Source organism: Cyprinodon tularosa, unplaced genomic scaffold, assembly GCF_016077235.1.
Source record: "Cyprinodon tularosa strain WSP-4 unplaced genomic scaffold, ASM1607723v1 ctg808, whole genome shotgun sequence".
Classification (NCBI taxonomy): Eukaryota; Metazoa; Chordata; class Actinopteri; order Cyprinodontiformes; family Cyprinodontidae; genus Cyprinodon; species Cyprinodon tularosa.
This window is the reverse complement of record NW_024039572.1, coordinates 237,638-265,486: the sequence shown is the minus strand read 5'-3', so window position 1 is coordinate 265,486 and position 27,849 is coordinate 237,638. Positions and strand designations below refer to the sequence as shown.

General features: G+C 35.0%; 1 protein-coding gene across 2 annotated transcripts in view; it reads right to left on the bottom strand.

Annotated features, from left to right (window-relative positions):
* Positions 1–27,849, bottom strand: part of slc9a7 (solute carrier family 9 member 7) — a 62,194-nt gene that overhangs the window by 12,018 nt on the left and 22,327 nt on the right. The window contains exons 13-14 of one of the 2 annotated variants that reach the window (XM_038271727.1): positions 7,215–7,277; positions 4,072–4,135 (exon numbers count right to left, since the gene is read on the bottom strand). In XM_038271727.1, coding sequence (XP_038127655.1) covers positions 4,072–4,135; positions 7,215–7,277 — 127 coding nt within the window. The remainder of the gene's footprint in view (positions 1–4,071; positions 4,136–7,214; positions 7,278–27,849) is intronic. The other variant, XM_038271728.1, reaches the window with a different exon arrangement.

Below are 27,849 nucleotides of genomic sequence, written 5' to 3'. Positions count from 1 at the left end.
TAATAATGTTACACACTCAAACATACACTATATTGCCAAAAGTATTTGCTCACCTGCCTTGACTCACATATGAGCTTAAGTGACATCCCGTTCCTAATCCATAGGGTTCAATATGACGTCGGTCCACCCTTTGCAGCTAGAACAGCTTCAACTCTTCTGGGAAGGCTGTCCACAAGGTTTAGGAGTGTGTTTATGGGAATTTTTGACCATTCTTCCAGAAGCGCATTTGTGAGGTCGCACACTGATGTTGGACGAGAAGGCCTGGCTCTCAGTCTCCGCTCTAATTCATCCCAAAGGTGTTCTATCGGGTTGAGGTCAGGACTCTGTGCAGGCCAGTCAAGTTCATCCACACCAGACTCTGTCATCCATGTCTTTATGGACCTTGCTTTGTGCACTGGTGCACAGTCATGTTGGAAGAGGAAGGGGCCAGCTCCAAACTGTTCCCACAAAGTTGGGAGCATGGAATTGTCCAAAATGTCTTGGTATGCTGAAGCATTCAGAGTTCCTTTCACTGGAACTAAGGGGCCAAGCCCAGCTCCTGAAAAACAACCTCACACCATAATCCCCCCTCCACCAAACTTTACACTTGGCACAATGCAGTCAGACAAGTACCGTTCTCCTGGCAACCGCCAAACCCAGACCCGTCCATCAGATTGCCAGATGGAGAAGCGCGATTCGTCACTCCAGAGAACGCGTCTCCACTGCTCTAGAGTCCAGTGGCGGCGTGCTTTACACCACCGCATCCGACGCTTTGCATTGCACTTGGTGATGTATGGCTTGGATGCAGCTGCTCGACCATGGAAACCCATTCCATGAAGCTCTCTGCGCACTGTTCTTGAGCTAATCTGAAGGCCACATGAAGTTTGGAGGTCTGTAGTGATTGACTCTGCAGAAAGTTGGCGACCTCTTCGCACTATGCGCTTCAGCATCCGCTGACCCCGCTCCGTCAGTTTACGTGGCCTACCACTTCGTGGCTGAGTTGCTGTCGTTCCCAAACACTTCCATTTTCTAATAATACAGCTGACAGTTGACTGTGGAATATTTAGGAGCGAGGAAATTTCACGACTGGATTTGTTGCACAGGTGGCATCCTATCACAGTTCCACGCTGGAATTCACTGAGCTCCTGAGAGCGACCCATTCTTTCACAAATGTTTGTAAAAACAGTCTGCATGCCTAGGTGCTTGAATTTATACACCTGTGGCCATGGAAGTGATTGGAACACCTGATTCCAATAATTTGGATGGGTGAGCAAATACTTTTGGCAATATAGTGTATATTAATCGAACAATAAAATATTACTCATGCTCTTAAGAAAAACATTACCTGAAATGGAAGTACACTGGAAACAATAAATAAAAATCTAGATAAGTTTTTTTTTCTTAAAAAAAGTGCATTTGTTCTTGGATTGAGGAGGTAAAAGAGACATTTTGCCAATGGAACAAGACAATTTACACTTTAAATAAGAAAAGACAATTGTAATGTCTTATTTCAAGTACATATTATCTAATTATCTTATTTTAAGAGTAAAAATACTAATTCCATTGGCAAAATATCTAATTTAACTACTCAAATTAAGGATAAATACACTTAATATAAGAAATTTCTACTCTTTTGTTTTCCCAATTTAGAAAGTTACATGAAACCAGGTAGAAAAAGGAGTTTAAGGCTGAATGATTTGCGTGTAAAACTATGTAAAATATGCAACAATATGCAAAAGCTCCATTTGAAAACAAACTAGCTTTACCCACATATTTGACCTTTTTAAGTTACTCTGCTCTTCCTCAATACTACAATTCTAAACATGTACTTCCCTACTTTAGTTTTTGCAAAGTCCCTGATAACAGTGTAAGAGATCTGATAGCCTGATAATCTGATCATTTAAATTTGGAATAGCTCTGCAGATGCAACAGTCACAGGGAAGGAGTTCAGGCCATGCTCAGACCTATGCAAAGATTTGGGTCAGACTCGACTTTCATTTTGAGAGACGTAAGAGAGAAAATAAGGTTATCTGTCTAGAAGGTTTTCCATTCCAAAAACCAGTGCACATTTTCACTAACAGATGTTTCCTCAAAGATAAGTTTGTCTCAGAGAATTTTACACTGGTCCTTCTTTATTCTTTTCTGCCCCTCGACCAATTAAGTAATGATTTCTACATGAATAAATACACATTGGGCCGGATCTATCAAAGGTTTGCGTGTATAAAAACGTGAGCTATTTCACTGCGCACGCTAAAAAATTTACAAACTGATCTATCAACAGCGTGCTAAAAGGATTTGGTCTTTAAAACGTGCTAAATAGCACCTCTTATCCATTTAGTACCTTTTCTGCAATGAATATGCGATATGGGGCGTTTACACGCAAAAGTGCGTCTTGTGGGAGGAGTACATGTAAATATATTAATTTAGCACTCGCAAAGTGATTTATCAAACCTAAAAACAATTTTGCTAACGGTATCTGACTCTATATTTAACACGTTTCAAAAGAAGGTGCAAATGGTCTGTATGCGTAATTGCGCACACATGGCAGCGGTTATTGTCGCAAGAAGGAGACATCGAAATGAAGCAGGAGACGCAGAGAACGCAGTTTTTCACTCCGTGTGAATATATATGGAATAAACGAGGAAACGATCATCAAAACATATCGTTTATCCAGCATTGCCATTTTGGAGCTGTTGGGGGAACTCCGAATGGATTTGGAGCCAGCCACAAGGAGGACCCACGCAATACCTACCAGATATCACAAAACTCCTTGCAACGTTGCACTTTTTTGCATCTGGGTCATTCCAGCGTACGGTTGCAGCGAGAGCTGGGATCTCCCAATCTCGTTTTTCAGAAGTGCTGTCTGACGGGGTCGGGGTTCTCCCCCTGCGCCTGTGGAGCAACATGCCAATGCTGCGGGGATGCGTAATCTCATCCACAGTCACTTCTTGTGAGCCATTTGGTATGTGCATTTTTCTACAGGCCAATACAAAACACCTGTTTTTTTGTTGTTGTTGTTTTTTTTACTGCAGTGAAGTAGAAATTCATCCACATACCACCTTAGGGAATAAAGGTTGCCAAAGTTTTTTCTTTATATATCACTGTAAGATTTAAATTTCTTAATGCACTAGTTTGTAGAAACTAAAAACTACTTTGCCGCAAACCACAAAACGCGCAAAACCATCATTTAAATAGGGCGTCTCCAACAGTTTTGCGCCTGCCACCAGTTACGCAATCGCTCTTGTTAAATCACCCGCAAACCATGGTTCAGCCCCTCGCGCAAAATTCCAGTTTGCGAGCGCAAATTACTGCACGCAAAATTGGATCTTGATAAATCCGGCCCATTGATGTAACTTCATTTACCTTTTCTGTGACCCTTCTGGTCCCTGAGCACACTGGAAAGCAGTTAAACTCTCTCATTGGTCAGAATGCCACGCTTGAGAAAATGACCAATGAGGGAGCTCGTTATATCTGAGGAGCAACTGTGATTGGTCAAACTGGTTTCCAGTGCGCTTAGGGACCAGAAGGGTCACAGAAAAGGTAAATGGAGAGAGTAAAGTAAAAATAAAATGCAATTTCAAAAAGGATTTGAAAATGGAAGTCAAAAAGAGAAAATGGAATAACCCTCTTAAACAATTTGAATTGAGAAAGCTTCTTGGAGGGGAGGCGAAACGTCTTCAAATCTTGGAAACAAAGTCCAGTGGATTGTTTTTTTTTTTTTACTTTTATGGAACCCTCTTAAATGTGTGATTAGGAAATTTATTTATAATTACATTTATAAATTTTGGCTTTTAAATTTCCATTTAGAAACAAGATTTGAAAACACCTATATTTAATAAGGGATTAATAAATACAATTACAATTTTCCTTTAATAATTCAATTCAAAATTTGCAATTAGAAAATGCTTTTCAGTTTGTATTTCAAACGCCAGATTTAAAAGCAAACCCATTGTTGGACACTTTTCAGCAATGCTCACTTTGTTTTAATGATGCATAATTTCCTAGTGCTCAGGTTTGCTAACTTTGAACAAAATTAAAGAAAAACTGGAACCGTTTCATAGAGTCCAAAATGAATCTGAGTGAGTTTCTTACCCCCTGGAGGACTTGGAAGCTATCTCCAGAGGGCTGGACGTCTTGATCTGGATCCACACCGACTCTGTTACACAAGACAAAAATGGGATAATAGATGTTTTTAAACTAATCAGAAATAATTACAAGAGATACCTCTGTTCAAACACACTGAAGTGCTGAATTCCTCAACCCTGTTGCCCCAAGCGACAGACCAGCATCGATGTTTAACCCTTTACCAAGTTAAAGACAAACCAACATAGAAATTACACAGTGTAAGTACAACACAGGCATTGATTGCAGCTTACGTCCAGTTAATATTTGCTTGATGGGAAAAAATATATAAATTATTAACCCCAGAACCAAGTAATATTTTAACTTTTGCAGAATATCTCCCAGTCACCATTGCTCCAAAGAGAGAGGGGTCTGTTTCTAAACAAAAGCAACAAATTACACATTACAGGAAGTGTTTCTCCAGCACAGACCAAGTATTAGAGCTTATATACACACTTCTTTACCATATTAACATATTTAGGTCATTATTGTCTTAAGCATCAATGTTAGTTGTATACAAAGGGGATGGTTAACAAACCATAAAAAAGACCACTATGACACTCCATAGTTGCTCTGTAGGGCTAAAGGTAAAAACCCATTTTCTATCAAATCCAGAAGGTTTTGTTACCTTTGGAAGAGTTTGGGGTTTGAAAGTCGTACCAAATTTACTCTTCACCTGAAAAAAGGATTTTGGATCACTGACCCTGAAGCTTCAGGCATCATCTTTGGTTCAGAAGTGGTTTAACACAAGGTATATAATGGATGTAACTCAGATCCTGAATCTGTTTGTTTTTGTGGCTCTTAAGGGCTGGTTATACTACAGCAGCAGTGTGTTGCAGGTGTGACGCAGACATTTTTGATTTATGCCCAATTTTGAAGCGTGGTCTGCGCTATGTTATTCCACGCCACAACGCTAGAGGGACAATCACGAACTAGCGGTGGGTCTAGATACGGCCGAGGCGGTGAGGAAGTGGAAAAATGCAAGGGGCAAGTTTGTGTGATGGCGGAGGGACATGAGGGTGAAAAAGAGCGGGGATCCAGGTGGAAAAAGGGTCCCAGCGTTTTCGCACACCTCGCTCTTCTAGCTAGTCCATTTTCACGAGTCGTTTTCCACAATAGCGGTCATAAAAACAAAACAAGCCGGCAAGGTACCAAACAGGAAATGCGCATACTGTAGAGCGGATGTAGATTTGACCAATCAGAGGCCTCCTGCCTGCGGCGCTGTCTGTGGTCACCTAGAATTTTAGAGAAGTGCAGCAGAGTGTCTGCAGAAGGGGTGGAGGCATATCTACGTTAACTGCAACACACACGCAGACGACCTGGTTTCTGAGTATAAACCAGCCTTTAAAGCTCATACTCAAGCCTCAGTTTCCACTGTGTGAACACCCCCCCCCCAAACAATTAAATCTATTTGCCTCATAATCTTTTTTTATTTTAGTCAGTTGCAAGTCAACTTTTTTTTTTTTTACCAATATTTCCTCCTTCCACTCAACTTTCTATTAATATGCTTGGATACAGCCTCCTGTGAACAGTTTATTTCACCAGGACCAGGGGATTATTATCAATGACTCCTTTATTTTTCATTTAACTGTAAGATTCTATTTCTAAAACTTTCATTAGCTGTAGACCTAATCATCACAATAAAAGCTAAAACATTACAGTATGCACTCAATTTATAAAATATGACGTTTGTTTTTCTTAAGAAACTTATGTTTCAGTTTCTAAAAAGATACATTTTTTTTTATTCTCATATGTTTCCCCTTCCCCTTAAAGTTAAATTACACATGGTTACTTTTATCTAGTCTTACAAAAATTATCATAAGTTCAGAAAGATATATATATGTCATATTGTATGTGGTTTGTAGTCAAACTAAGCAAACCACCAGATAATGCAGATAATGTTATCTGCTTTTACTCTTTGCGAGATAAAGTGGCTTCAAAAACGTCAAACTTTAAGAATATAAATACACAATGCATGCATATTTCTAGTTTTTCTAGCTGCCTATGGATTTTTGTATAATGTTTTGCATCAGCTGTAAGTTATTAAACCCGTGCAGGCTGATTTTTAAGCAGCCTTTTATTCTAAACTCGCTGTAATCCAGCTGGATGGAGGCCAAGTCTGAGACATGTAACCTGTCATGGATATGCTAATACATTATATCCCCCACAGTAGACAGTCCAACTAGTGTGTGTGGTTATCCTTAAACCCTTCCAAGACTGTCACACAGAGGAAATGTCCTCTCTGGGTAAGCGATTCTTTTCATTCTTTCCACCTCAGCCGATTCAATAGAAGAGGCCAAGTATCCGGGCCGTCTTTTAGGGCTGTTTCTTGTCTCAGCCAGACACATACACACACTGAGGATTTTAGGGGGAGGCTGAAAGGACACCGGGGGGCATGCAAACAACATAGTGATGCAAATGATGCAAGGAAGTGAAGCTGAAAGGATTTGGGAAGAACTTGAAACAGTAAACTGCCCCTAGAAATAAAGTACGGCACAGCATACTTCACATTTCCCAGGATAAAAAGAAAAAAAATTGTTCAGTATGCACAGAGTGCAAGGGAAACCTCTAAAGACTTTATTACACCCTTTAATCCTAATCCTGAAACATCCACTCCTCTCCCTTTAATCCATCAAATATTCCTTGCAAGCAGTTTAGTTTATGCCCTCTAGCATAAACTAAAATATCAAGGAAGGAAAAAAACATGACATAGACATTAAGCTGAATTTTGTTAGAGACAGTGTGCAATTTATTCCAAACTTCTTTTTTTATTTTATTTACTTTTTTGTTATGTAAGGGGGCACTCAGTTGAGGTTAGAGAGAAAACAGGAACACACTTTTTTTTTCAGGGGTTTTTTCAAAGCACAAAGAGCAGCCTTGACTGAAGGATTACTGCACTATGCTGAGGTATTTAAGCAGCAGCAGCCAGACTGCAGTAGAACACCAAAAGCTTAATGCTAAGGGGGGTTAAAACTTATTTAAAAGCGGTCATTTAACAGACTTCTGTTAAAGATGCAGACATTTCTCCTTCACCAAAAGAAGAGTGAGAAACCAGGAGATTTTCCCCACCACCAGTTAGCTACAGAGAACTGATTCACACTCGTATACGGCACCTGGAATACTCCCACTCTCCGTGCAGACAGTGCTCGTCCTCAAATCTTTTGCCGTTCCAAAATCTATCACGTCATAAAACACAGAGCTTGAGAACATTTAAAAGTAATCAATGATGGGAGATGTTTAACTTGTGTAACATCTAGCCATCTTAAATCAATTCAAAAGAAGTAGCATCAGCGCACATCATGACCCTCAAAACATTTTAAATCAGGGATTAAAGGAGATGTCTGAATTCAAATCTATTTTAAAAATAGCACTCGAGAACAATATAACTATATCAAAAAGTTTAAAAAGTATGTCTCAGACATCATTATAATATAAAACTAGACATTTTTCTACCACTTTGTTTACAAGCTTCAGTTGACTAAGCAGGAAACTAGAATTTAAGAAATGAAAGTTAGAAATGCTGCACAGTCAGCAATATTAGAAGGGCCAATATATATATATATATACAGGTGCTGGTCATAAAATTAGAATATCATGAAAAAGTAGATTGATTTCAGTAATTCCATTTAAAAAGTGAAACTTGTATATTATATTCATACATTACATACAAACTCATATATTTCAGATGTTTATTTTGTTTAATTTTGATGATTACAAATGACAACAAATGAAAATCTCAAATTCATCATATCAGAAAATTAGAATATTGTGAAAAGGTTCAAAATTGATGGCCCCTGGTGCCACACTCTAATCAGCTAATTAACTCAAACCACCTGCAAAAGCCTTTAAATGGTCTTTCAGTCTAGTTCTATAGGCTACACAATCATGGGGAAGACTGCTGACTTGACAGTTGTCCAAAAGACGACCATCGACACCTTGCACAAGGAGGGCAAGACACAAAAGGTCATCGCTAAAGAGGCTGGCTGTTCACAGAGCTCAGTGTCCAAGCACATTAATAGAGAGGCGAAGGGAAGGAAAAGATGTGGTCGAAAAAAGTGTACAAGCAAGAGAGATAACCGCACCCTGGAGAGGATTGTGAAACAAAACCCTTTCAAAAATGTGGGGGAGATTCACAAAGAGTGGACTGCAGCTGGAGTGAGTGCTTCAAGAACCACCACACACAGACGTATGAAAGACATGGGTTTCTGCTGTCGCATTCCTTGTGTCAAGCCACTCTTGAACCACAGACAGCGTCAGAAGCGTCTTGCCTGGGCTAAAGAGAAACAGGACTGGACTGCTGGTGAGTGGTCCAAAGTCATGTTCTCTGATGAAAGTAAATTTTGTATTTCCTTTGGAAATCAAGGTCCCAGAGTCTGGAGGAAAAGAAGAGAGGCACTTCATCCACGTTGCTTGAAGTCCAGTGTAAAGTTTCCACAGTCAGTGATGGTTTGGGGTGCCATGTCATCTGCTGGTGTTGGTCCATTGTGTTTTCTGAGGTCCAGGGTCAACGCAGCCACATACCAGGAAGTTTTAGAGCACTTCATGCTTCCTGCAGCTGACCAACTTTTTGGAGATGCAGATTTCATTTTCCAACAGGACTTGGCACCTGCACACAGTGCCAAAGCTACCAGTACCTGGTTGAAGGACCATGGTATCCCTGTTCTTAATTGGCCAGCAAACTCTCCTGACCTTAACCCCATAGAAAATCTATGGGGTATTGTGAAGAAGAAGATGCAATACACCAGACCCAACAATTCAGAAGAGCTAAAAGCCACTATTAGAGCAATCTGGGCTATCATAACACCTGAGCAGTGCCACAGACTGATCGACTCCATGCCACGCCGCATTGCTGCAGTAATACAGGCCAAAGGAGGCCCAACTAAATACTGAGTGCTGTACATGCTCATACTTTTCATGTTCATACTTTTCAGTTGGCCAACATTTCTATAAATCCTTTGTTTTTATTGGTCTTCAGTAATATTCTAATTTTCTGATATGATGAATTTGAGATTTTCATTTGTTGTCATTTGTAATCATCAAAATTAAACAAAATAAACATCTGAAATATATGAGTTTGTATGTAATGTATGAATATAATATACAAGTTTCACTTTTTAAATGGAATTACTGAAATCAATCTACTTTTTCATGATATTCTAATTTTATGACCAGCACCTGTATATATACATATATATACATATATACATATATATATATATACATATATATATACATATATATATACATATATATATATACATATATATATATACATATATATATATACATATATATATATACATATATATATATATATATATACATATATATATATACATATATATATATACATATATATATACATATATATATATACATATATATATATATATATATACATATATATATATACATATATATATACATATATATATATACATATATATACATATATATACATACATATATATATATACATATACATACATATATATATATACATATACATACATATACATACATATATATATATATACATATATATATATACATATACATACATATACATACATATATATATATATATACATACATATACATACATATATATATATATATACATACATATACATACATATATATATATATATACATACATATATATATATACATACATATATATATATATATACATACATATACATACATATACATATATATACATACATATACATACATATACATATATATACATATACATATATATATATACATACATATATATACATATACATATATATACATATATATACATACATATATATATACATATATATACATACATATATATATATATATATACATACATATATTATATTATAACATACATAATATACAACTATATATATAAATACATACATATATATACATATAATATAAACATACATATAATATACATATATATATATACATACATATATATACATTATAGATATATACATACATTAATATATACATATATATATATTACATACATAATACATAACATTATATATACATACATATATATCCATACATATAAAGAAAAAGTCACAAAAAGGAACACAGAAACGTAAGCAACAACCACACTCAACAAACCCAACCGCACTATAAAAACTACAATAACTCCTATACATACATAACAAACCATATCTAAATAAAACCCCAATACAAATACATACCTAAACCAAAACATATATATAAATATACAACTATATATCAAACATATACATATATATCCAAAAACAGCCATCTAACAGACCAAGTAAATCAAAACATACATCCTAAAAAATACATATATAAATATATACATAACCCTATATAAACGAACAATATATAAAAAATCTAAATAATCGTATATACCTACAAATAAACATACAAATCCATAAAAAAATATATAAATATATATATCAAACCTATATATCCATACATATAAAACAAATATAAATCAAAAACACATACATAAATATACCATATAATAAATAAAAAATACCCATAAAAACTCAAAATAATAAATAAATCACAACCATATAAAAACATACATATATCTATATAAGCAACCTACATAATCATATATATAGCATATAAAAATATCTATAGGCATGACAAATATATACATATCTATAAATATAACCCATACAAACTATATATATATAAATATATCCATAAATAAATAAATACACATTACCTATATATTATATAAAAATATATAATATAAATACCTACAAAAATAACAAACATAAATAAATATATAACATACAAATATATACATACATATATCATATAATAAATATACATACAATAAATATAATAGTCATACCAAACATATAAATATATATATACATACATATATATACATATATATACATACATATATATACATACATATATATACATACATATATATACATACATATATATACATACATATATATACATACATATAAATATATATATATACATATATATACATATATATACATATATATATATACATATATATATATATATATATATATATATATATATATACATATATATACATATATATACATATATATACATATATATACATATATATACATATATATATATATACACATATATATATATATACATATATATACATATATATATATATATATATATATATATATACAGGGCCGGTTCTAGCCCTTTGGTTGCCCTAGTCGAGATTGAGTTTTGCGCCCCCCCCCCCTCACTTTTGCCGTGCGAAATACCAGTACTGTTTTCAGCATCTGTTTAGTGCTTCATTGAGTTGTGTTTACAGTTCCACAAAGAGTGCTGTGCGGTGAATTGTGCCTACAGTTGTGCAAAGTGTGTGTTACAAAATTGCAAATTGAGTGCAAAGCAGTGTTTGTTCTTTTAGTTTTGTGAACTCAGTGAGTGGATTTCCTATAAGTATTAATAGTTTTAGAAATTGTGCTATAAGAATCAAGGTTGTGTTTAACCATTCAGAAAAAACTGTAACTTAGCATGGAGTGATGCATAGACAAATACCAGAATAGGTTTCAGTACCTTTTCTTTTTTATTATTTAAAATTATTTATTACACACTCAAAGTTAGGACTGTGCAAAAACACTTTTAACCATCTGTAAGGACACTTAGGTAAAGTATAACTAAAAAACTGGATTGAATCAATGAATGAATTTATTTCAGACAATTAACAAATTTAACACACATTAAACAAATATTAAATAAATCAATTTCAGAAATTACCAAATAACAATAAAAAATAATAAATTTAAGAAATTCTTCAACCAAGGACTACATAAAAAAGTAATTGATACACATTAAATTAAATTTTCTGTTCCAGTTCAATTAAATCATTTGAACATAAATAGAAATGAGATAAACAAAATTTTCCTCTAACTAAAATATATCAGGTATATTTACCCTGATTTCTGACATTGATTAGTGATTAAAGAAAGGATTAACCCTCTACAAACAAAAGTGCTTTTATGAATACCATTACAAAATTAAAAGTTTGAAGTTGTTGTTTTTTTTTTTGTTCACATATTCTATGATGAACAGCCATAACTTCATATATTTTGATGATTATTTGTACATCCCTTTTGAATACTCAATGCAGATAATCACTACAAAATATTTTATTTATATTAGTATCTTCTACCCATTCTCAAGCTAATAATATAGCACATAATTCTGCTGCATATATATACTGAGAAAAAAATGATGTCAAGATTAGGGATGGGGATCGTTAATATTTATTGATATCGATACCTTTATCGATACTCCTTATCGATCCGAGTCTTTATCGATACCACTATCGGTACTTTTCTGTTATTTGGTGGAAAGACGAGGCAACACATTTTTTTTAACAGAACTGGTATTGCTTCTATTGCTTAACAAGTGAGCATAACAAAAACGTTTCTAGCCTTCAATAAACATGGCTAATGTAATAGGCCACTTCGAAATGACATAAAACTAACTAGAATATATTTTCACAATTGTTGGTTAATGTATTGTCTACTGTCACTTTTCATCATGTTTTTAGTGATTAGGAAAATATTTAACAAATAAATCATTGTATTTTAAATTAAATGTAATTTTTAATAAACGTTGGCATCAGTAGTTTAATTATATATAGAGCAATATACAACTGTATTACTCATGTTTCTCGCCAAAAACTAAATTTCCCGTTTTCTTTACGTTACACTTGAACGCATCATGATAACCTAATTGTCGTTTTACTGAGCCAATCTGAACACATCATCACGCAGCACGTCTGAAACTTTATTTACTTTTCAAGCTAACTAGCTTGTATGCTTCCGATTACAACACGGATTTCACAATTAATATTTTTAACTGACCGGACAAGCTACAAAGTCTGTGTGCGCTTACCAGTGATACTCTGAGTGGATGATTAAGATGGGCCCTACCGCGAGCAAAGTTAAGCAAGTACGTTTGCTTACAATTTCATTCCAAAATATTGGTGGACATGCTGCAGTGATTGACGTCACGACTTCCGGGTTGGAGGGAGCTTGGAAAGTGATCAGAATCTTCTTCTTCTTCTTTTTTTTTTTTTAATGGCGGTTGGCAAACAACTTATAGGTGCATTACCGCCACCTTCCAGAATGGAGTATGGATCAGACAAACTATTATATTCTCCCTAAAATACCTGTTCTTCTTAGAAAATTAAAAATACTCCCAAAAACTACATCCCCAGATGACCTTTGAAACAATTCCCTTATATCTAGTTTACTTTTATTCCTGTCTAACTCTCTACACAACATTTCTCTTTCCTGAGTATATTTATTACATTCTAAAAATATGTGTTGGACAGTTTCTAATTTCCCACAAATACAACACCCTGTATTATGCTTATTCATTATTTTAAGAGTACTATTTAATCTTGTATGTCCAAACCTTATTCTAGATATAACATCTTCTTCTTTTTTAATTCTATTACATTTTCTTAATTCTCCAACCTTTTTTTGAATACTATAATAAAATCTAGCATTCCCTCCTTTATCCCACTGTTCTTGCCATTTCTTCTTGAAATACATTTTTATAATATTCTTTAACTCATTTTTACTAATGTTAATGTTTAAATCAATATCCTTTTTAACAGCATTCTTAGCAAAACTGTCAGCTAACTCATTACCGATAACACCAATATGAGCAGGAATCCAGACAAATTTAACAACAGAACCACCATTTTTAATCCTAAAAATTGAGTGAAGAATATCCAATATAATATCTTGTCTCGACTCTGAATTAAATTCTAGAATACTTATTAATGCACTACTTGAATCTGAACAAATTAAAACCTCCCTGTCTTTTGTTTCCTCAATCCATTCTAAAGCCATTAAGATAGCCATTAATTCACCTGTATACACTGCCAATTTATCTGTTATTCTTTTATTCCTCATAATATTTAAATCTGGGATTACAAATGCTATACCTACTCTTTCATTTAATGTTTTAGAAGCATCTGTATAAATTTGTATATACTCTGAATATTCTTTTTTAATATAATTTTCCACCTCTTTTTTATCAAACTGTCTCCCTTTTCTCAATAAATTTAAATCAACATCAGCCTGTCCAAAGATCCATAATGGAATAGCAGGAATAACAACCACAGGACTGATTACAAAGTTATCTATTCCTACATTTTTTACTTTATTCATAATTGTCCATCCAAAACTATTAATTTTTTTCTTTTCTTTTTCTTGACATGGTTGCAATGTAACATACGGAGGAAGATTTTCTTTAGATCCTTTAATATTTACCCAGTAATTTATGGCTAGTTGTTCTCTCCTGAGCTCCAGTGGCATCTCACCCATCTCCACTTGTAGAGCGGAAACCGGGGTAGTTTTCATTGCTCCACAACAAAGTCTTAATGCCTGGTATTGTATTCTATCTATTTTCTTTAATAAAGTACTTGAAGCTGAATTGTATACTATACAACCATAATCAAAAATTTATCTAATTAGTCCATTATATACTGTTTTTAATGCTTTTCTATCTGCTCCCCAATCTTTTCCTCTCAGACATCTCATTATATTTAAAATTCTTTTACTTTTTTCAACTATTTTATCAATATGTATCTTCCATGTAAGTTTTTTATCAAACCAGATGCCCAAATACTTAATTTGATCTATCCTTTCTATAACATCCCCATATAATTTGAGATTTACATTATTGTTTAACTTCCTATTTGTAAAAGCAACACATTTAGACTTAGATGTTGAGAATCTAAAACCCCAATCTAAAGCCCAAGCTTCTACATTCTGTAATGCTTCTTGTAGTTTTCTATTTACAAACTCTATATTTTTCCCCCTCTTCCAAATAATACCATCATCTGCAAACAATGAGACACCAAAGGATTTATCTATACTACTAAAAATATCATTAATCATTATACTAAATAGAATAGGACTTACTATACTACCTTGGGGAGTGCCATTTTCAACTTGATATTTTGAACTTATTACCCCACCTATTTTTATTCTAATACTTCTTTCAGTTAAAAATTTTTTTATCCATCTATATATTTTACCTCTTATACCTATTCGTTTTATTTTAATCAATAGCCCTTCTTTCCATAACATATCATAAGCCTTTTCCACATCAACAAATACTGCTAACACACTCTCCTTATTTACCTGAGCCCGTCTAATTTCATGTTCCAGACATAATGCAGGATCTATTGTACTTCTGCCTTTTCTAAATCCAAATTGATAAGATTTAATCTTTTCTTTAGATTCTAAAAAATAAATTAATCTGTTATTTACCATTTTTTCCATGACTTTACCCATACATGATGTTAGAGCTATTGGCCTGTAACTTTCAGCTAAATTAGGATCTTTACCAGGTTTGCAAATTGGTATAATGATGGCTTCTTTCCATATATCAGGTAATATCCCTTCCTCCCACACCTTATTTTATAATTCTAATAATATTTCTTTACTCACATCACTAAGATCATTTAACATACTATAACTAATTTGATCTTTCCCAGTAGATTTACTAGAATTCTTAAATGCTTTATTTAATTCTAACAAGGAAAACTTCATGTTAATAGAATCCTCACAATCTTCTTCATCATTGACCAATGCAATATTTCTCTTTAATGTCATTTCACGCCCTCTTTTTTCTTTACTATTTACATTTTCTGTACTATGTATCTTAGCAAAACCTTTAACTAATATTTCAACTTTACTCTTATTGTCTATTATAATATTTCCATTATCTTTAATTACTGGGAAAAAATATTCTTTTGAACTCCCTGACATTTTCCTAATAGTATTCCATACTCTATCTAAAGCAGTATTTTCCCCCAAAGACTCACAATATTTCCTCCAATAATCCCGTTTAGTATTTCTTATAGTTTTCCTAACTTCTGCCTGTTTCCTTTTATAATTAACTAGATTTTGGAAGCAAATTTTTTTTTTTTAAGTGTTTTAAAAGCCTTATTCCGCTGTTTAATTGCAAATGAACATTCTGGTGTCCACCAAGGTACTATTTTCTTTTACTACTTCTAGGAATAAATATTTTGGCTGAGTTAATAATAGAATTACTAATTTCTAAATTTAATTCATTTATTGGTTTACTTATATCTACATTTTTCATTTTAATCTCACACATTATTTTAAACCTATCCCAGTTTGCTTTCCCCTCAATTTCTACCTGATCTTCCTCTATATCTATTCCTATCCTTGTAAAAACCGGATAATGATCACTCCCCATTGTGTTTTCTTTACATACTTTCCAACTGCAAATATTAGCAATAGATTGAGAAACTAAAGTCAGATCAATAGCCGATTCCTTACCTCTTACCAAGTCTACCCGAGTACCTACCCCGTTATTTAAAACTACCAATTCTTTTTCTTCAATGATCTCTTCTAAAATTCCTCCATTATAATCATCTTGATCTCCCCATAAAGTGCTATGTGCATTGAAGTCCCCACACCAAACTATTTTCCCTCTCCAGTGTTCTAATATTGTTTCAAGTTTTATCTTTTCTATTTTTTTTACAAGGATTGTAATAATTTACAATTTTAACATTCCCTTCATTTGTCCAAATTTCTACTGCAATAAATTCTAAATCTGATATTATTTGGAGCTGAATGAATTTAACTTTTTCTTTTATAAATATGGCACATTCTCCTCCATTCCCACTTGTTCTATCTTTACGTAATATTGAGTAACCATGAATACTAAACTGTAATGATGGCTTGAGCCATGTTTCCTGAATGCATATTATATCTGGTTTTTTGTTTAAATTTTTAATGAAGCCTTTAAATTCCTGACCATTTGCTAATAAACTGCGAGCGTTCCATTGTAATATTAGAATTATGTGATGATTTGAGAGGCCTCATTTTCCAGAGATCCTTCCCCATGCCTGAGCTCATCATGAATTTTTTCCCAAGACAAGTTTTTGACACTAAAAAATTTTGTAGCTGCCTTAACTATAATTTTAATTTTTTCAGTTTTAGTTTTTGCTTGCTCTGAACAGTTTATGATGTATGCAAGAAAAGGAATCAACTTTTCTAATGTAACATTACACTGATTATTGTCTGCCATCCTTTTCCTTTCATAACTTATTTTCGGATCATTTTCATTCTTTTTAACTTCTTTCACTGCTTCAGCATAAGTAATTCTCTTATCAATTTTAACTTTTTGGATTTCAGCTGCTTCTTTTCTTATCATGCACCCTGCATACGCTGCACTATGATTTCCACCACAGTTACAGCATTTAACAGGATTATCTCCACACTCACCATAAGGATGTTCACCTCCACATCTACCACACCTCTGTTTCCCTTTGCAAACATTTGCAGTATGTCCATATCTCTGACATTTGTAACATCTTAGAGGAGGTGGTATATAAGCTCTTACATTGAAACTCATGTAGCCAACCATCACTTTATCAGGCAGAACTCTACCTTTGAAATCCAGAAGAACAGATGCACTGTCCATTTTCTCCCCATTCCTAAAAGCCTGTAAACGTTTGATGCCTATAATCTCTCCTCCTCTTATTGTTTTCCTTAGCTCCTCCAAGTTTTCTCCTACCGGAATCCCTGATATTACTCCTTTCACTCCTCTTTCCTCCCCAACTACCTTTCTTTCTATCACTTCCCTTTTACACACCATTTGTAATTTTAGGGCCTTGTTCTTTTGTTCTGCGTTTTTACCAATGATAAGTAAGCTTCCATCCCTCAGGATTTTAGCTAACTCCACGTCTCCAACAACTTTCTTTAGTCCATTCGATAAGGTGATAGGACTTACTCCACTCATATCCTGTCCAGCCTTAAGTTTCAATATGACATCATTATTTTCTTTCTTGTCTCAATTGGTTCTTCTTCATCCTCAAGAGATCTTTTTCCAACATTTAATCCCTTTTTAATTTTATCTCTTCCCTCTCTTCTATTTTCTACCATAGACCATCCTGTATCCATATTTTCATCTTCCGAACACCCCCCACTACAACCAGCCATTGTCTTGATCCACTCACAAACCAGATTATGCTAAAACCACCTTTAAATTCAACGTATTACTCGCCAAACAATCTCTGATCGAACAATCTCCACGCACGCGGCTGCGAGTGATCAGAATCTTTTCCGATTTTCTCTTAAATGTGAAAAAATAAATAAAAAAACGGTGGTATATTTATTTGTTCATATTTTGCTATTTATATATACGTAAGGTTAAGTCAAACTGACGGACGCGTCATAACCGGTTTAATTCGCTTTTTTTTTCTAATTCTATGATTAATGGGAAGTAAGCCTAAGGGCGACGCTAGAGGGCGCCCCCAACACATTTGTCGCCCTAGGCAATTGCCTAGCTCGCCTGTAGCAATCGCCGGCCCTGTATATATACAGGTGCTGGTCATAAAATTAGAATATCATGAAAAAGTAGATTGATTTCAGTAATTCCATTTAAAAAGTGAAACTTGTATATTATATTCATACATTACATACAAACTCATATATTTCAGATGTTTATTTTGTTTAATTTTGATGATTACAAATGACAACAAATGAAAATCTCAAATTTCATCATATCAGAAAATTAGAATATTGTGAAAAGGTTCAAAATTGATGGCCCCTGGTGCCACACTCTAATCAGCTAATTAACTCAAACCACCTGCAAAAGCCTTTAAATGGTCTTTCAGTCTAGTTCTATAGGCTACACAATCATGGGGAAGACTGCTGACTTGACAGTTGTCCAAAAGACGACCATCGACACCTTGCACAAGGAGGGCAAGACACAAAAGGTCATCGCTAAAGAGGCTGGCTGTTCACAGAGCTCAGTGTCCAAGCACATTAATAGAGAGGCGAAGGGAAGGAAAAGATGTGGTCGAAAAAAGTGTACAAGCAAGAGAGATAACCGCACCCTGGAGAGGATTGTGAAACAAAACCCATTCAAAAATGTGGGGGAGATTCACAAAGAGTGGACTGCAGCTGGAGTGAGTGCTTCAAGAACCACCACACACAGACGTATGAAAGACATGGGTTTCTGCTGTCGCATTCCTTGTGTCAAGCCACTCTTGAACCACAGACGGCGTCAGAAGCGTCTTGCCTGGGCTAAAGAGAAACAGGACTGGACTGCTGGTGAGTGGTCCAAAGTCATGTTCTCTGATGAAAGTAAATTTTGCATTTCCTTTGGAAATCAAGGTCCCAGAGTCTGGAGGAAAAGAAGAGAGGCACTTCATCCACGTTGCTTGAAGTCCAGTGTAAAGTTTCCACAGTCAGTGATGGTTTGGGGTGCCATGTCATCTGCTGGTGTTGGTCCATTGTGTTTTCTGAGGTCCAGGGTCAACGCAGCCACATACCAGGAAGTTTTAGAGCACTTCATGCTTCCTGCAGCTGACCAACTTTTTGGAGATGCAGATTTCATTTTCCAACAGGACTTGGCACCTGCACACAGTGCCAAAGCTACCAGTACCTGGTTGAAGGACCATGGTATCCCTGTTCTTAATTGGCCAGCAAACTCTCCTGACCTTAACCCCATAGAAAATCTATGGGGTATTGTGAAGAAGAAGATGCAATACACCAGACCCAACAATTCAGAAGAGCTAAAAGCCACCATTAGAGCAACCTGGGCTATCATAACACCTGAGCAGTGCCACAGACTGATCGACTCCATGCCACGCCGCATTGCTGCAGTAATACAGGCCAAAGGAGGCCCAACTAAATACTGAGTGCTGTACATGCTCATACTTTTCATGTTCATACTTTTCAGTTGGCCAACATTTCTATAAATCCTTTGTTTTTATTGGTCTTCAGTAATATTCTAATTTTCTGATATGATGAATTTGAGATTTTCATTTGTTGTCATTTGTAATCATCAAAATTAAACAAAATAAACATCTGAAATATATGAGTTTGTATGTAATGTATGAATATAATATACAAGTTTCACTTTTTAAATGGAATTACTGAAATCAATCTACTTTTTCATGATATTCTAATTTTATGACCAGCACCTGTATATATATATATATATATATATATATATATATATATATATATATATATATATATATATATATATATATATATATATATATAAATATATATAAACTTTAACCTATGATACTTTTTAAAATGCTATTCTTTTTTTTACAAATCATGCACAGAAGGATATTCAATTTGTTTCATGCATGTCTGAGTGAATCTCATAAATTTCGCTCCCAGCCCCGGGAAACAAATGGCCATCACCGTTTTACATAAAGCAGTGATCAACCTCTTGCTCTACGCACTACTAGAGATCTTGAAATTTGCTTAGCCTTTCCAAAGAAGTGGCCTGATGCCACGCTGTAGCGTCTCCAGGGCGGCACCCTAACAGCAGAGAGAGGGCGTCAAATTTAAAGCAGTGGTTTTTAATCCAGGTTTGAAAAAAATGGCTCCAGAACATTTTGTAACAAATAAACGCATCATAGTGTAAAAGGCAATATTTGCCAATAGATGACTCTGGAAGGCTTAAAAAAAAATACTTCAAAATCATATCTTAAAATGTATATATCTGCATTGGAGTTTTGTCTTTATGATAAAAGGTACAGAAAATAGCTTCCTGGACCTCTGGTACAGTGAAAGTAGCTTGTATGAAGGAAGCATTTGGAGAGAATTGAAGCTCAGGTATAAATTTCTCATCACTTTGAACGTATCGTCCGTGCCATGAAACATGGCGATGGCTGCATCATGCTGTGGGTATGCTTTTCTTCAGAAAAGTCTGAAAAGCTGGTTAGATTTCTTTTTTTTTTCCAATGTGGATTACTTTCTAACTAGAAGATGACCCAAAACATTTAGCCCGAGCTATATTGGAACGGTTAAGATCATGTATTGGTTGAAACACGGCGGCCAAATTCAAGTTTGTTATCAGACTTTATAATAGATGTTCATATACTTCTTACCCTGATCTGAATAAATACAATTAAAAGCTACCAGTAGAAAGAATTGATGGATGGGGCTAAATACAACAAGGCTTTGCATGCCTCAAGATAATCTAACAAAACCATTAATCAATTTTCTTCCATTTAATGAATATGCAATATTTTGAGTAGTTGCATTTTATAATCCAATTACAATATGTCCTAATTTGTTGGTGTAAAGTAACAGACCATTAAAAAGTAGAGGGGGTGGAAATTATTTGGTAAATCCTTTACACTGAGCATACAGCATTTCTTTTTTAAACCGTATTGACAACAATGTGAGCCGAGTATAATGCATCGTTTTGGGGTTCTGGCCTTATCTGGGGATCTGGCCCTGGGTTTAAACAAATGCTCAGATAAACACACAGAAAAAACCTACTCCTGGCTGGCTTACCAATGAGCATCACTTATATGGCTTATACTAAACAGGTCTGCTTCTTTCATGAACTCAGTTCTTCTTATTTCTCTTTGTTGAATGCTGTGTCAAACCATTTTAAACGCCAAGCCAAGGATAAAGGTTAAATCAATTCAAATGATTTATTCTACCAATAATCAAAAGAAATCTATTATAATAAAGATCTGAATTGTGAAAAGATCTACAAATATGTAAAGTATCCTAAAAGTCCTAGCTAGGTATAACACATAACACATTTCAGCTGCAAAACTATTTAAAGCGCTGTACATCAAAACAGAAAAAAACATTTCAACTATAGCTAAAACTTTATCAAAACAATTTCATCAAAAATAATACATAGACAGAATGCCCAGGTTTTTCAGGAATTAATTTATTGATTTAGCTGAATACAAATATATCATTGTTTCATAATTCAAGTCCAAATTATATAGATATTTGATTCTGGTTAGGATTCCAACATCAGTATGAAAGAAATCTGTACCCATAAAAATAGTAGAACCTGGTAGCTCTATGAAAGAGCTGAGAATTGGACCAAAGACCTCAAATTATATCTCCAATCTCCTTTTCCTAGTTCATACACACACACAAAAAAAAAAAACTATCTAGGGTAGGAAAGGAGCTCCAGACTGCTGGGCTGAATCCAGACAGCCCTCAGACAGCATTAAAAGGCAGGCACTAACATAAATAACACTGGTTAAATTAGGACAGCAGCCTTCTAGAAAAGAACTGCAAAATTACACAAATGCAGCAAACAACAGAAGTGCTCTATTATAAAACCCAAAGTATATTATTTTTTGTACATTAGCATTTGTCACAGAGTCCATGTAAAGAAATAATGTTTTTTTTATTGAACTCCATGAGGTGAACAGTGCCTATATATCATGTCACACTAAGGATTGTTGACAACCATATAGCACCGAGCAGCAACTAGGAATGTTGGGTTAAATTAAAAGTACAATGCTAAATTAGAATGACCTAGATAGCAACTTGCTTATTCATCCTAGCCTCTTCCTTACTACCAGCATTACTGGTACAGCACTATTTCTAATGCACTCCCACCTTGGCTAAGTGTCTGTACTGACTTGAGGTATTCAGATTAAAACATGACCTCTTCTCTGTGTTACGTTTCTCAAATTCAGGCCAAAAAGCAGAAAAAAAAGAGGCAATACATAAATGTACTGCAAAAACGTTCTGAAAATGAGCCAAATGTTCTTAAAATAAGTATATTTACCCTTAATATTAGCAGGAAAATAAGATTAAATGCCAATAGAATGAGCATTTTTACCATTAAAATAAGATAATTAGTTATTATGCACTTGAAAGAAGAGACTGCAGTTGTTCTTTTTCTCATTTTAAATGTAAATTGTTGTATTCCATTGGCAAAGTGACTCTCTTATCTGCTCAATTCTAGAAAAAATGCTTTAGATTTACAATTTTTGCAGCGTGTTTAAGATGACTGATGGTATCCTTGAGAAGCTCTTCCCAAATCCTGACCAGGGTACCACTGGGCAGTCTAACATGCAACCTGGAAGCATCTGATGGATCTAAAAAATGGTTACTAAAAGAGGTTTTATTGGATTTAGGTCAGAGCAGCAAGGAGTTCCAGATAGGCAAGAACTGCAGGAGGAGCAGAGGTTCCACTAAGGTTCTAACAATGGTTCTAAGGACTTAGAAATAGAGTAGAATAGAAATGACCCTTTATTGTCCCACAATGGGGAAATTGTGGCGTTACAGCAGCATCTAGACCCCTAATGGCATTCAGAGTGCCATCTTTTATCCTGTATAAGTCTGTGCTGATGGCCCAATCCAGGTCACCCTGTGGAGTCCTGGAAGAATCATCCTGTTCTACCTTACCCAAAGGAACAGATACCACTCTTAAAAATGGGATGGGGACTTCTGTAATTTTTCTGTTCTGTCCTAAAGAAGCTGCAAGTCTCCCAGATCTCCTCCATCCTCTCTGACAAATAAGGAGTTGTACCCCCTGTGCAACCTCTAAATCTTTAAAATGCTTCCTGTTTTTGGTGTCATCTCATTCCTGATCATTTATTTTGCCAACCATTTCTACTAGAGAAGATCAAATTATTACTCCAGAAGTTTAACCAACTTCATTAAACACTTTGCTTAAAAATAGCCCCATCTAACTTTTTAGGAGTTTTGATCAACAGCGATAATTTCCCTGAAGGTAAAACCAGGAGAAAATCTCAATCACTGCGTTGGCCCCTCCTGGGCGCCTTTGCTCTGGGGATATCTTTGGACATCTGGGGCTTTGGGTCCCCTAGCGCTCGCCTCGGTGCTCTGGGGGGTGGGTCTTTAGCTCTCCAAAACCACTATTGAGCATTTTTCCCCTTGGATAAACTTTACATGCACAAGTGCAGTCTCACAAACAACTACAGGTGCTTGGTTCCAGGTACTTGGAGTTTCACTTCCATACAGAAAGCCCATATTCTTATCTTCAGCTACCACAGTATACATGTCAGATTAAATAATAATACTTATACTTCAGCGATAGTATCAAGGTGTTACTTTATTGTATCTCTTATATCTGTTGATTGTACTGTTCTTTTTACATCTCTTTGCAGGTGATGAAGCAGACTAAAAAGGTTTTATCATTATCTCCCTTTCATCTTTTCTCATTTTTTTCCTGTTTTTCCTTTCCTTTTCTACTTACATTGCAGTGTCCATATAATCTGTAATACTCCCTGCATAATTATAATAAAGCTATTTATATGCATAAATTACCATACTGCTACACTTGTGAAAGTAAAATCTGTTGTTCTCTTTTTGACATCAAGACAATTATTCTTATTGCCACATTGCCAGACAGGACACTGATATAAAAAAAAAAAAAAAAAAAAAAAAAAACATAAAGAAAATCTCAATCACAGTAAAAAAAAAAAAAAGCAGTACTATAAATCAAAAGAGAAAAGAGAATATTTTGGGATAAATCTATGAGAGCCCTTTCCTGATTCAATATAACCAACAAAGTCTCCTGTAGTTATGACCACTGTTTTGCCAAACAAAGTCATAAGCAGGAATTCATCTGAAGCCAAACACCAGCAGCGTTTCTTTATTTACAGACAACACAGCAGCAATCCTACCTCACATTTCAGTCATCACCCAAGTGCCCAATGAACCCAAAAGTGTCACAGAACAAACTGCCACAACTTTCACATCATCATTAAAAAACAGAAGCGGTATTTTATGTGGATGTCAGGTTGTCGTTACTGTAACAGTCCAGCTATTTTGTGTAAAACTGTGCAAGAAGTTACATAAGATTAGATTAAAAAAAAAATACAAAGGGCCACAGCTGATATCTGCATGCTGTAAGGCACATGCCCCAGAATCCACAGCACAGAGTCATGCAGTGCACTAAAATCTCTGCCAAACAATAGCTCCAGTCCGAGGAGGCTTTACTTATATTAAACAGAGCCTGCTCTCACAGGCCGCTTCTGCCGGGAATTAGATAATCCGCTTTATGGTGATAAATAAAAGCTCTCAGTCCATGAGGGGCAGACAACAAATAGAAGTTAGGCCCAGCCTCAACCCAGATAACAAAACCAAATCAAATTATTGTAGCAGAATGGAGCACAGACTCTGTGGTGCCAGTCAAATTATAAAAAAATATATTGTTTTCAAGTTCTAGTGACCTGTGGTGAATGTAAAGACAAACCCTAAAGAGAGAAATGTCTTAGCAGCTCAGTGAGGAGGAGCTGAGAAAGAGGCAGAGAACTCTGGCTCCCTCTCCTGGCGATCAGAGATATAATCAATTACAAACTAAACAAGCGTTGCCATCATAGATGTGAACAAAAAGCTTAACTTGTTAAATAGTGAAAGGCATCTTCATTTCGAGTTTGAGTGGTTTTGGCATGCCCCCTGCGTATGGATTCAACAGATACAACTATGAGTGGACCAAACTGCCTGAAAAGTGGTTAACAGAACAGCATCAAATGCTTAAATGTTAAAACAGATTCTGCAGCTCACTAGTAACATTGAAATGTGCACACTAGTTGATCCCAAATGCACACTTGGTGATTTTCTCAGGCCACTTTGTCTGACTGTTAAATGCGTCAGCTTTAATGTCATCATTTGTGCCTGCCCACAAGGGTGCACTAATCTCTGTGGATGTCTGCATGCATGCAGCCCAGATTTCTAAAGAGGGGTTTAACTGGATCCACCGCATCGGTCCTAACAGCTGTTATGACCCCCTTACTGAAATATAATACTATATCACTTATCTTCAGAAAGACTTAGAGTTGTCACCTTCTAGATGAGCTCTAGAGCAGTGTTTCCCAAACTTTTTTGACATGTGTAACCCTATGTTCCAAAAGTGGAACGTACAATAACTGATTATAAAAGAAAAACTGTTTTACTCAATCTTTTAATTGGATGTTATGCTTTCTATCTAAAAAAAACAAAACAAAACAACAAAAAACACGAATATGTTGTCTGGAAGTTAGTAAGGAAGGAATTGAAATAAATACAAAATAAAATCATATTATAAACCTGTATTCATGAACTGGAGCTCCTCTAAGTAACTCCTTTATAATCACATTTAACCTTGATGAATTGGGAACAAAATAAAGAACAAAAATTTTAGTCACACTGACTTAATTAGTTTTTATTTGTTTTCATCAAGACACGTGAGCTGCTTTGATGAGCTCTGACAGCTGAGTGTGAAAATCAGCTGATCCCAGGCTGTTCTCTACATCCAGTCTGTTCCTCCGCTTGGTTTGGATGTGTGTCACAGCTTAAGGTGAACTCAAATAAAAACGTACTTTTTGGTTGATATAGCTTGTTTAATTTTTCACTGCATCCTCATTAAGCAAAACAGAGCCCAGCCATATTTTATTTCACTACATAAGAAATAAAATATTTTCATGTACCCCTTGCAATTCACTCGCAAACCACTAGGGGTATGCGTACCCCTGGTTGGGAAACACTGCACTATAGCAGAGGTCATGGATTAGCGGACCAGGATCTGGAGCCACCAGCTGGCTAATCCGGACCCAACCTGATTTAAAAAAAAATTTAATTACTGCATGTTGTCCGACGACAGTTTCTAACTTCACTTGCGCCACTCCTCCTGTTAATACGGTAAAGCCCTCCGGAGTGTTCGGCACCAGGCTACATGTGATATAAATTAGCCAATGAGCTGCTGTCAGTCTGGGTTGCTGCTGCTGCTACTTTTAGACACAGCAGGCAAACCTGTGGCAAGCCGGGCGATGGGAAAGAAGGAGAAGAAGATGAGAAAAAGAGAAGAGAAAGTGTGGACTGCTGAAAGAACTGCAGTGAACTTGTGTTAGAAAAGTGAAATGGTGTGCTCAAAGATGACCTTGCACATTTAGAGTATGTTTGGTTCAACCTGCTGCTGTGAAGCAGGATTCTCCACCATGAACAGATTAAAAAATAAGTATGGATCCAGGCTCTAAATGAGCACCTTGATATGTGCTTGAGAATGGCTTTGTCTCCATTCAAACCCTTTAAAGCCTTGCAGGGCAGCCTAAAGCTCACTGCTCTGATTAAGGCAGAAAAATGAAAAAACAAAACAAACGGTCAGTTCACGTGTTTTATTAAATATGTGAATTAGGAAATTGTCTATATACCAAACTGAACGATTGTTGTTATCTACTAAAAAAAAACACTTTAGATTAAAAAAAGGAAAAAAAGTTACATTTGTTATAGTTTTTATTTAAAAATTCAGCATAACAGATTATAATTAAAAATGTCTCCGGACCTTTACTGATTTTTAATTGGTTACCCCTGCTCTAGAGCAACAAATCAACAACTGGCTCTTTGGTTAATTTAACATAATAAAGAGTAACTTATTGCTTTGGGTTTTATTATGTCATTATTTTGCTCTGTGCTCCCATGAAAAAAATGGCCCCACCCCCACTAGTAAACATGGTTTAGAACCAGAACTGTTTTTATGGACAGATTCCTTTTCTTTTACAGGATAGTTGACAACCCTAATTATCAGCTCAACTCAGAGGTTAGCGGCAAACCTATAGTATTATTGAACAAATGTAATAAATCCAAAAACATGTTTTAAAATAGTCTCTAATCAAAATAAAACTTCCTAGAAAGTAATTTCACTGTTTTCAGGTCTGCATAGCGCATAACTTGCCGTTATTTTACGTCTTACCAATTAAATGCAGTTGTAAATATAGGATGGAATTAATTCATTTAAGAAAATAAAACACGATTTATCTTTTTTTAACTACTGTGTTAAAAAAATAAGTTTATAAGTTGAAGACATGGTGTCATTAGCAGCTAGAAAGCTAGAGTGGAAGTCGAAAAAAGAGCAAAAGGCCTTTAAGCAAAAAGATTTCAGCAGTAACTCTGCTAAAAAATAATTATAAATGACACCAGT